The sequence below is a fragment of the Panthera uncia genome, assembly GCF_023721935.1.
Source record: "Panthera uncia isolate 11264 chromosome B2 unlocalized genomic scaffold, Puncia_PCG_1.0 HiC_scaffold_24, whole genome shotgun sequence".
Lineage (NCBI taxonomy): Eukaryota > Metazoa > Chordata > Mammalia > Carnivora > Felidae > Panthera > Panthera uncia.
This window is the reverse complement of record NW_026057580.1, coordinates 24398312-24411115: the sequence shown is the minus strand read 5'-3', so window position 1 is coordinate 24411115 and position 12804 is coordinate 24398312. Positions and strand designations below refer to the sequence as shown.

The following is a 12804-nucleotide window of genomic DNA, read 5'->3' as shown; positions in this document are numbered from 1 at the left end:
TAAAAAAAAAAGACACCTGCAGATTGAAAGTGAGGGGATGGAGGGCACCTGGGTGGCTCAGTCAGTTAAGCATCTGACTCTGGCTCAGGTCATGATCTTATGGTTCGTGAGTTTGATTCCCACATCAGGTAAGCTCAAGCTCCACTTCAGGTGAACATGAGCCCCACTTCAGGTGAGACCCACTTCTCTCTCCCTCTCTCCCTCTCTCTCTGCCCCTCTGCGCCTCTCTTATACAACAACAATAACAACAGCAAAGAAAGTGAGGGGATGGAGAAACATTTATCATGCAAATGGATGTCAAAAGAAAGCCAGGGTAGCAATACTTATATAGGACAAAATAGATTTTAAAACAAAAACTGGAACAAGAGACAAAGAGGACACTATACAATAATAATGGGGACAATTCAACAAAAGGATACAATTGTAAATAATTATGCATTCAAGATCAGAACACCCAAATACATAAAACATTTAATAGAAAACATAAAGTAAATAATCAATAGTAATAGAATAATAGTAGGGGACTACTATGGTAACTAATGTAACACCCCACTTATATTATGATGGACAGATCATCCAAACAAAAAATCAATAAGGAAACAGTGGCTTTGAATGACACCCTGGACTAGATGTGTTTAACAGACATATTCAGAACATTCTATTCTAAAATGGCAGTATTCACATTCTTTCCAAGTGCGCATAGAATATTCTCCAGAATAGAGCACATATTAGGCCACAAAACAAGTCTCAATAAAATAAAAAGAAAATCAAAGTCATACCATGCATCTTTTCTGACCACAATGCTATGAAACTAGAAATCAACCAAAAGAAAAAATCTGGAAAGAGCACACATACATAGAGGTTAAATAACATGCTACTAAAAAATGAATGGGTCAGCTAATAAATAAAAGAAAAAATAAAAAATTACATGAAAACAAGTGAAAATGAAAATGCAATGGTCCAAAATCTTTGGGATGTAGCAAAAGTGGTGTTAAGAGGGAAGTTTATAGCAATACAGGCCTACCTCAAGAAGCAAGAAAAATCTCAAATAAACAACCTAACCTTACATCTAAAGGAGCTAGAAAAGAAGAACAGACAAAACCCCAAATCCAGAAAAAGGAGGGATGTAATAAAGATTAGAGAAGACAACGTCACTCCTCATCAGGGAAATACAAATCAAAACCACACTGAGATATGACCTCACGCCAGTCAGAGTGGCTAAAATGAACAAATCAGGGGATTATAGATGCTGGAGAGGATGTGGAGAAACGGGAACCCTCTTGCACTGTTGGTGGGAATGCAAACTGATGCAGCCACCCTGGCAAACAGTGTGGAGGTTCCTCAAAAAATTAAAAATAGATCTACCCTATGACCCAACAATAGCACTGCTAGGAATTTACCCAAGGGATACAGGAATGCTGATGCATAGGGGGACTTGTACCCCAATGTTTATAGCAGCACTTTCAACAATAGCCAAATTATGGAAAAAGCCTAAATGTCCATCAGCTGATGAATGGATAAGGAAATTGTGGTTTATATACACAATGGAATACTACTTGGCAATAAGAAAGAATGAAATATGGCCTTTGTAGCAACATGGATGGAACTGGAGAGTGTTATGCTAAATGAAATAAGTCATACAGAGAAAGACAGATACCATATGTTTTCACTCTTATGTGGATCCTGAGAAACTTAACAGAAGACCATGGGGGAGGGGAAGAAAAAAAAAGTTAGAGAGGCAGAGAGCCAAACCATAAAAGATTCTTAAAAACTGAGAATAAACTAAGGGTTGATGGGGGGTGGGAGGGAGGGAGTGGTGGGTGATGGGCATTGAGGAGGGCACCTGTTGGGATGAGCACTGAGTGTTGTATGGAAACCAATTTGACAATAAATTTCATATTAAAAAAATTTAAAAAAGAAAAAAGAAAGAAAAAAAGGACATCAATGAAAAAAAAAAGATTAGAGCAGAAATAAGTGGTATAGAAAGTAAAAAAACTCCAATAGAACAGATCAATGAAGCCAGGAGCTTGTTCTTTGAAAAGATCAACCAAATTGATAAACCCCTATACGGACTCATTAAAAAAAAAAAAGAGAGAACCCAAATAAACAAAATTACTAATGAGGGGGCACCTGGGTGGTTCGTTTGGTTAAGTGTTCATTTTTGGCTCAGTTCATGATCCTGCGATTCGTGAGTTTGAGCCCCACCTCAGGCTCTGTGCTAACAGCTCAGAGCCTGGAGCCTGCCACAGATTCTGTGCTCTTCCTCACCCTCTGCCCCTCCCCTGCTTGTGCTCTGTCTTTCTGTCTCAAAAATGAATAAACATTTAAAAAATCACTAATTAAAGAGGATAAATATCAACCATTACCACAGAAATAGAAACAAGTGTAATAGATTATGAAAACCTATATGCCAACAAATTGGACAACCTAGAAGAAATGGATAAATTACTAGACACATATAACCTACCAAAGCTAAAGAAAGAATTGGTCTGTTCAGGCAAATTACCAGGAATGAAATTGAATCAGTAATTAAAAACTCCCAAAAAACAAGAGTCCAGGAACAGATGGCTTCACAGGCAAATTCTACCAAACATTTAAAGAAGAGTTTATACCTATTTTTCTCAAACTATTCCAAAAGATGAAGAGGAAAGGAAACATGAAATTCATTCTACAAGGCCAGTATTATCCTGATTCCAAAACCACATAAAGACACCACAGAAAAAGAGAACTACAGGCCAATATCTGTCATGAATCTTCAACAAAATATTAGCAAGCTGAATCCAGTGATACATTAAAAAAGTCATTCACCACAATCAAGTGGGTTTATTCCCAGGATGTAGGAGTGGTTCAATACTTGTGAAACAATCAACATGATACATCACATCAATAAGAGAAAGGATAATAGGATCATTTCAATAGATGCAGAAAAAGCATTTGACAAAGTACAGCATCCATTCATGATAAAAACCCTCTGCAAAATAGATCTAGAGGGTAACCCCAACATAATAAAGGGCTTATATGAAAAACACACATCCAACATCATATTCAATGGTGAAAAACTGAGAGCTTTTCTCCTAAGGTCAGGAAAAAGACAAGGATATCTGCTCTCACCACTTTTATTCAACATAGTACTGGAAGTCCTAGCCACAGCAATTGGACAACATAAAAAATTAAAAGGCAACCACATTGGTAAGGAAGAAGTAAAGCTCTCACTATTTGCAGATGACATGATACTATTTATAGAATACTTTCAAGACTACCAAAAAACTACTACAACTGATAAATGAATTCATGAAGTTGCAGGATACGATATCAATGGAGAGAAATCTGTTGCATTCCTGTACACTAATAGTGAAGCAGCAAAAAGTGAAATTAAGAAAACAATCCTAGAGGTGGCTGGGTGGCTCAGTCAGTTAAGCATCTGACTCTTAATTTCGGCGCAGGTCATGATCTCAAGGTTTTGTGGGTTCAAGCCCCGTGTCGGGCTGTGTGCTGACAGAGTGGAGTTTTCTTGGGATTCTCCCCCTCTCTCTGCCCCTCCTCCCACTTACATTCTTTCTGTCTCTTTCAAAATAAATAAATAAATATTTATTATTGAGAGACAGAGAAAGACAGGGCATGAAAACGGGATGGGCAGAGAGAGGGGGACACACAGAATCTGAAGCAGGGTCCAAGCTCTGAGCTGTCAGTACAGAGCCTGAAGCGGGGCTCAAACTCACAAACCACAAGATCATGACTTGAGCTGAAGTTGGACCTTAACCCACTGAGCCACCCACGCACCCCTCAAAATAAATCAACTTAAAAAAAAAAAGAGAGGCACCTGGGTGACTCAGTCGGTTGAGCTTCCGACTTCAGCTCAGGTCATGATCTCACGGTTTGTGGTTCAAGCCCCACACGGGGCTTTGTGCTGACAGCTTGGAGCCTGCTTTGGATTCTGAGTCTCCCTCTCTCTCTGACCTTCCTCCATTCATACTTTGTCTTTTTCTCTTTCAAAAATAAACATTAAAAAAAAGAGAAAACAATCCCATGTATAATTGCGACAAAAACAATAAAATATCTAGGTATAAACTTAACCAAAGAAGTAAAAGACCTGTACTCTAAAAACTATAGAACACTGATGAAAGACATTCAAGATGATGCAGACAAATGGAAAGACATTCCATGCTCATGGGTTGGAGAAACAAAATATTGTTAAAATGTCCATACTACCCAAAGAATCTACAGATTTAATACAATCCCTATCAAAATGCCAAAAGCATTTTTTACAGAACTAGAACAATCCTAAAATCTGTATGGAACCACAAAAGACCTTGAATGGCCAAAGCAATTTTTTTTTAATGTTTATGTACTTTTGAGTGAGTGCAAACAGGGGAGGGGCAGAGACAGGGGGACAGAGGATCCTAAGTGAGCTCTGCACTGACAACAGTGTGCCCCATGTGGGGCTCTAACTCATGAACTGCGGGATCATGACCTGAGCTGAAGGCAGATGCTCAACCAACTGAGATACCCAAATGCCCCAAAAGCAATCATGAAAAATAAAAATAAAACTGGAATTATCGCAATTCCAGACTTCAAGTTATTATTACAATGTTTTAGTAATTAAAACAGTATGGTACTGACATTTAAAACTAGACACATGTATCAATGGAATAGAAGAGTAAACCCAGAAATAACCCCTCAGTTATATGGTCAATTAATCTTCGACAAAGGAAGAAAGAATATACGATGGAAAAAAGACCATCTCTTCAACAAATGGTGTTGAAGAAGCCACATGCAAAACAATGAGACTAGGCCACTCATTTTCACCATACACAAAAACAAACTCAAAATTAGATTAAAGACTTAAACGTGAGACCTAAAGCCATAAAAATCCTGGAAGACAGTACAGCCTGTAATTTCTCTGACATTGGCCATAGCAACATTTTTTCCTGTGACAAGGGAAATAAAAGCAAAAACAAACTGTCAGGGCTACAAAATAAAAAAGTTTCTGCACAGCGAAAGAAACAGTCAACAAAATGAAAAGGCAGCCTACTAAATGGTAGAAGGCATGTGCAAATGACATATTCAATAATGAGTTAGTATCCAAAATATATAAAGAACTTATAGTATAGGAGTGCCTGGCTCAGTTGATTGAGGACCTGACTCTTGATTTTGGCTCAGGTCATGATTCCAGGGTCATGGGATTGAACCTTGTGTCGGGCTCCACATTGAACACGTAACCTGCCTAAAATTTGATGTCTCTCTCTCTCTCTTCCCCCCTCTGCCCTCTCCCCCACTTGATTTCTCTCTAAAAAATAATAATAATAAAAGAAAAAATAATTTATACAACTCAACACCCCCAAAAGAAATAATCCAATTAAAAATAGGCAGAAGACATAAACAGATATTTCTCCAAAGAAGACATACAGATGGCCAATAAACACATGAAAAGATGATCAACATCACTCATCATCAGGGAAATGCAAATCAAAACTACAATGAGATATTACCTCACACCTGCCAGAATGGCTAAAATCAAAAACACTAGAAGCAACAAGTATTGATGAGGATGTGGAGAAAAAGGAACACTTGTGTACCATTGGTGGGAATGCAAACTGGTACAGCCACTGTGGAATCAGTATGGAGTTTCCTGAAAAAATTAAAAACAGAGCTACCCTATAATCCAGTAATCATACTACTGGGTTTTTACCCAAAGCATACAAAAACACTAATCAAAGGGATACATGCATCCCTGTTTACTGTAGGATTATTTACAATAGGCAAATTATGGAAGCCGCTTAAGTGTCCACTGATAGATGAATAAAAAATAAGATGTGGTATATATACACAACGAATACTATTCAGGCATAAAAAAGAATGAAATCTTGCCATTTGCAATGACATGGATGGAGTTAGAGAGTATAATATAAGTCAGTCAGAGAATGACAAATATAATATGATTTCACTCATTTGTGGGATTTAAGAAACAAAACAAATGAGCAAAGGGGAAAAAAAGTGAGAGATAGAAACCAAGAAACAGACTCTTAACTATAGAGAACAAACTGTTGGTTACCAGAGAGGAGGTGAGTGGGGGGATGAGTGAAATCAGTGAAGGAGATTAAAGAGTACACTTATCAAGATGAAAAAAAGAATAAACGAGTATGGCAGTGGGTGCCGGGATGGCAAACTTTACCTGCTGTGCCAACAGAACCCTCAAAGGACCTGGAAGTGACTAAAACTAAAATACTAATAGTTCAAAGGGACTTTTAAAAACTAGAAAACTCTAAATGTAATTCACTGTGAATAAGCAAGTTGAAGGTTTTTTCTTTCTTGTTAAGCAGGGATGGAGAAATGAAAGCCCAGTAGGATCAGTTACAAAATACAATTACATTTTTGCATGATTTATAATGTATACATTCAACCTCATTCCTTATTTTATAAATATACAAGTATATGTATATGTGCATGTATTTCATTATTATATATATGCATCGATGTGACATATATAATATATATAAGGCTAATGAAAATTACTATTATCATATGTAGGCAAGTAGCTAATGTACTCACATTAGCTATATAAATCCTACAGGAAAAAAAATGATGGATTTAGCTAAATAAAAATGAAAGATTTTTTTTTTGAAAACTGAAGGATGCCATAAATCTATGGAGAAAATTTGAAAAAATTAGAATCTGTGGCCTAGTTCTTACCATTTTTAGCAAATTCCTAAAAGAAATAAATGAAATGAGGCAAAAGCAAATCTATTTGTAAACATCAATGGAAAATATAAAATTAATAGACAAATATCAGATTGGGAGAAGATATTTGCAAAAACAAAAACCATAAGAGACTAAATTTCTTCAGTAGAAATGGTATTTGTGCAAATCGATAAGAATAGAACAGGAAACCCTCTAGAATAAACTAAAAAAAACAACAGAAAAGATAAGAGTCCAATAGAAAAGTGGACAGTGACAGAGACTACTACTTCTCTCCAGGTATGTGTTCTCCCATTTTTCTTAGAGTGATAGGTTTTTACTTGGGCAGGTAGCTGTCAGCTAAAGATTACATTTCCCAGGCTCCTGTGCATCTCAGTGTGGCTATGTGACTAAGTGTCCATCAATAAGATAGAAGTAGAAGCAATGTGTACCACTACTGGATCATGACCTTAAAAGGAACGGGCATGTCTACCACCTGTATTCTTCTTCTGTTGTCAGAGAGGAAGGCATGATGGTGGAAGCTGGAGTAGTCACTTTGGACCCAGAGATAGAGGCTCTGTGTTGAGTAAGGTAGACCAGCAAGATAAGAGAAAGCCCCAACTTTGTGGAGCTGCCATAGTAAGCCTGAACTGCCCTTGTTATGTGAAAGGGAAGTAAACCTCCATCATGTATAAAGCCACTGTTATATTTGGGCCTTGTTACAGCCTTTGAAACATGCATCATAACTAATACAGATTTTGGTACCTAGAAGCAAGATATTCAAAACCTGACATATGTTTGAATCATTTAGAGATCAGGTTGTCGTCCAAAAAAAGCAGAGATATAACGTGTTGGAAAGCTGTTGACTCTTGTCAGACCTTGTGACATATTTGGTAAACCTGTCATCTGGAATACTTTGGAAGGCAGACCAGGTGTTTACTGAGCCTGGAAAAAGAAATGTTGGTGTGTACCAGGGACTTCTTGTCAGTTAACCAGTTTGCAGAGAGGAAGGTTTTCTCTTTCTACCTCCTTTCACCTGAATGTAGCCTACAATCTAAATTTACCAATAATCAGTAATGTTAAATCTTCAAGGTTTGAAAAGCCAATTACTGCCATATCTAAACAGCAGGAGGTAAGACTGACCTCAAGGCTTTCTCAAGAGCTTCTCTTGATATCTGTTGAGATCTGTCCCAATGGTAAGTATCAAATTCAGTGTGTTACCTTTGAGCTTATTGTTTCGCATGGCCATTAGATAACTGCCATAAATTGGAGAGAAAAGAGGATGAACACAGATACCATAATAAAAGAGGAGAGTTTTCAAGCTTATTTATGACCAAATCTCTGGTCCAAGATCTCTGGCTGTAGTTACTAACCATGGAATCAAATAGAAATAAGTAATCTGGAAAGCTATTAACTTTCTGAAGAAAATAAATTGCTAAAAAAATCACAACACTGGCCTGTAAGATCTTGTGACTTTTTTACTCCTCAGTGAACTACTGAATCCCCGAAATCTGTACCAATAAATTGAAGAAAGATGTCATTTTCTCCCGTCATTGCCAGAAATATAAAATATGAGTATAAATGTTAAGTGATGGTAGGGAAGTACAAATATAGGAATCCCTCGTGTGCTGCTTCTGAGCATGTGGACCGATGTGGACATTCTGGAAAGTAATCTTATAATATCTGGTCAAATGAACTAGAAACAAACATATAACTTATAAGCCATAAGTCATCCTTCCTATGTGTTTATTCCAGAGAAACCCTCACATTGTTTCTTAAAAGGACAGGTATGAGGGTATTTTTTTTTGTTGTTGTTTGTAGTAGCAAGATGGTGCAGGAAACTTAGGTATTCATCATTGGAGAAAAGGACAATGCAAGTAAAATCTGGTGCTATGCAGTGGTTAGATATGATGAATCAGATGTATAATAGCAATATAGATAAATGTTAAAAACAGTGCTGACTGAAAAATCTGACACGGGTTGAGGTATATATTATACCAATGTAATACTGGTAAGTAAAGATTGGTACATAGATACAGTGGAATAATATGGAGTTGTGAAAAAGAGAAAGTTCTGGGGCACCTGGTCGCTCAGTTGGTTAGGCATCTGACTTCGGCTCACGTCATGATCTTGTGGTTCATAAGTTCCAGTCGCACATCAGGCTCTGTGCTTTGGATCCTCTGTCTCCCTCTCTCTCTGCCCCTCCCCCCCCACTCTCTCTGTCTCAAAAATAAATAAACATTTTAAAAACAGAGAGAAACTTGTTTATGTACTAGTGGAAAGATCTTCAAAAAACATTAAATAAAGGGCTCAGTCAGTTACTCATTCTCTCTCTCTCTGAAAATAAATAGAGGTGCCTGGGTGGCTCAGTCAGTTAAGCATCTGACTTCAGCTCAGGTCATGATCTCACACGGTTCATGGGTTTGAGCACCACGTTGGGCTCTGTGCTGACAGCTCAGAGTCTGGACCCTGCTTCAGATTCTGTGTCTCCCTCTCTCTCTGCCCCTCCCCCGCTCATGCTCTGTCTCAAAAATAAATAAACATTAAAAAACATTAAAATAAATAAACTAAAAAAATCAAGTAAAAAAGCAAAGTACTAAGCAGCATGTCTGGTTAAGTTACTTTTTTGTACAAAAGAGGGGATAAAAATATCTATGTTTATATTTGCTTTACTCGAATAAGAAACACTGGAAGAATAAACAAGAAAGCAATAAATGTGGTTTACCTATAGCGGGTGGATGGGAAGTGGGAACAGGGTAGACGGGAGACAGGGATGTGAGGGAGACTTTTCACAGTTCCCTTTAAAAAAATACACACACACACACACACACACACACATAAATGTGTGTATGTTTACATATATATATATATATATATATATATGCCTTTTGATTTTTTTAACTCAGAAAAGCTTTATAATTTATTTTGTTTTCTGGCTCTTCCTGTGCCCTCAACACTTTCACAACGACTTTCAGCTCCTCAATAAAGAAAGCGCGCTTGATCCTGTCAAGCACACATTTGGCAACGTGGAACCACCATGGGCCCTGCTGACATGTCTTTTCGTTTTAGAGAACCTCATAAGAACTTTAGGTCTTGTCTCACAGCACAAGCTCCTTAAAGATGGACCGAGCACACTCCACAGGCAAATTTTGGTGATTTACTAACTTTCTTAGTATAAAGGTAAACAATTCCATTACCAGGGTTTTAGAACAGCCTAGTTTTGCTAGAGGCATATGACAGTGTGTCAAATGCCAGACCATCCTGAATGCCCCTAGACACCATCCCCGGAGGACCAAAAGATATTTTAAACTATGAGAATGTATGGTATGTATTTAAAAAATTGTATAAGAATACATGCACATAAACACTACATGTATTATAAAGGCATACACAAATATATATATTGCAAGGACACACAAATAAAAAGATCCAGAATAAACACTGATGGATTGTCCAAAGGATAAGAGGAGTATGGGAGTGGGGAATTCCAATCAAAAAGGAATAAACGAATAAAAATAAGAAAGGATCCTAGACCAAACCAGTGATGAACGTGGGCCACAAATTGGAGTTACAAAAGAAAAGAAACTGAATCCTAAAGAGATATCTCAATTTCTTCAGTACTTTTTGAGAGGAAAAATAGTTTCTGACAGTTTGCTGCTCTTTCATTTCCCAGAATATGAGGGAAAGTTTGAACAACGGCATAACTGGTCATACTTATATGGAAGGAGGTAAAATGACTTTTGAGTTTTTCACTCAACTTGTTCAACATCACAAAGAGAACAGGGCATTTTATTCCCTTAGTTGAATAAAGAATTAAAGGGAAGCATAAGTTAATAGAAGACGGGAAAGTACTAACTCATACATTATGAAAAGAATTATGGAATTGTGCTGGAGCTAGATACAAAAATGGCATTGAGGTAACAGAACACCAACCTGTCCTTTATCCATGTCACTATTTGCATTCTCTGAGTCCATTGTCTCTGTTCTTTTCCTTTTTCCTTTTCTAAGAGCTTGGGTATTGGTAAGGTCATCTGTTTGCAAGATCTTCTGCATTTTCTCAAGTAGTTATCAAATATTTTCTGAAATTGTAGGAAGAGGGAGTGCCCATGTAGATGATGCTATTCTGGACGTAGCCCCAACATCAGTGTTTTTCCTTAAAAACAAAAACAAAAAGGGATACATAATATATTTAGCAACTATATGTTTCATAATGGCACTAGCCACTCAAGTAGTACTTTTACTAAATGCTTCTTATCTTTCTCCCACTGACCAATTTTTTAAAAAAAAATTTTTTAACGTTTATTTATTTTTGGGACAGAGAGAGACAGAGCATGAACGGGGGAGGGGCAGAGAGAGAGGGAGACACAGAACTGGAAGCAGGCTCCAGGCTCTGAGCCATTAGCCCAGAGCCTGACGCGGGGCTCGAACTCACGGACCGCGAGATCGTGACCTGAGCTGAAGTCGGATGCTTAACCGACTGAGCCACCCAGGCGCCCCATCTCCCACTGACCAATTTATTACACATTTTCATTTGATTCAAAAGTCTTCCAATTTCATCATCACGAGGCTGTCATGTTTCCGTGATGTGACTGATATGCAGTGAGTTGTCACTTATAAAATGAAATAGTGTAAGAAAAATTTCATTTTTCCAAGTTTTTTCTTGTCAGTCAGTTATGAAGAGTCTAAAAACCAACGTAGAAACATTATAAATTTATGCAAACAGTATTTCAAGGACGAAGTTGTAAAAGGCATTAATAATAGCAGATTTCATCAAGATCAAAATATTCCAAAGGAAATCCATAAGAATTGCTTAAAGGTTTTTTCTTTTCCTGAAAACCTAGAGTTTTGAGGTGGAAGATTTTCCTTGGTGTAACTTTAAGAATTGTACCATAAAGAATGGAAGAAAAATATATCTCAAAGGCAAAAATACATTTCAAAAAAAATTTTGAGGGATAATCATTTTTTAAAACCTGATAAAGCAGATGATAATTCTTAGGTAGAACAGGGTTGAAATGTTCAAATTTAATTTTTGCTATACACAGATGATATGGTACATTTGGTCTTAGCATCCTTATTAATTGCATATATTGGTTTATTTCTATGAAAAGATATTAAATTATAAATAATAAAACTTTAACTACAGAAGGAAGTGAGCTCAAAGGGACTTCAAGAAATATGTACACTGTTGAGCAGAAGGTAATATATGCTCCTTACCAAATCACACTAAATAATCCTTTTATAATAAATATGGTACTTGTACCTACTTTAAGAGAAATTCATCATTCTCTACTCCAAGTGTGAAATAATATGTGGGATGGTCTTGCCAAAATTGCTTATTGTGACTCTGAAAACTTACTTTGTGTTTTCAGATATATGAAGAATACTTAAGCTCACACATGGGACTGGGCTATCATATCTGAGCCACAAATAGCAGAGATCTTATCTAGTATCAAGCTTTATTAACAATTTCAATTATACAAGCAATCAAGAGGCACAGGTCAAGTAGGGTGCACTCTAGGTCATTTTGTTGGCTTTGTAGGTCCTCTCTTTTCAGATCACATAGGTACTCTGTGGTCTAGAATAAGTGAGGCCTCTACATGAGGTTTGAGGGTCATCTCACACAGTGAGGAGTGTTTAGGTTGTGACACATCACCATTTTATAACCTCAGAGTTCTATACCTTGTGTGACCTTTTCCAGGAAGTTATAAAGCCATAGATTCTAGGTATGTTTGCCATAGGCAATCCTAAATCAAGGATATACAATTAAGAGCATTCCATAGATAAAAATTCCACTGCTAGCAAATATCATTAAACCATTTACCAGGAGCAAGTTTGACAAATATTTTCTGTTAAAGGGGGCACATAGTTTAGGTTTTGCAGGTCAAGAGGCAAAATCGAGGATATTATGTAGTTCTTATATAGCAAAAGAAAAATAAATTTTCACAAAATTTTTATTCACAAAATTGAAAATATACTAATGATAATCGAATACAACTTTTTGTATGACAATTCTAATGAGAATAGAATTTTTAAAACTAAGATCTTGTTTAATTGGGGTTCAAAGTTTTCCTTACCATCAAAATCATTTGCAGGTGTTCATTGTTAATGCTGACCTGCAATGAGATTTTA

At 36.9% G+C, this 12804-nt stretch overlaps 1 protein-coding gene across 3 annotated transcripts in view; it reads right to left on the bottom strand.

The window, feature by feature from the left end:
• The window catches only part of BEND6 (BEN domain containing 6), a 63477-nt gene that overhangs the window by 27848 nt on the left and 22825 nt on the right, over nucleotides 1–12804 (bottom strand). For 2 of the 3 annotated variants that reach the window (XM_049652859.1, XM_049652860.1), the window contains exon 2: nucleotides 10609–10828. In XM_049652859.1, coding sequence (XP_049508816.1) covers nucleotides 10609–10728 — 120 coding nt within the window. In that variant the 5' untranslated portion in view covers nucleotides 10729–10828. Of the gene's footprint in view, nucleotides 1–10608; nucleotides 10887–12804 lie in introns of those variants that run through there. The other variant, XM_049652861.1, reaches the window with a different exon arrangement.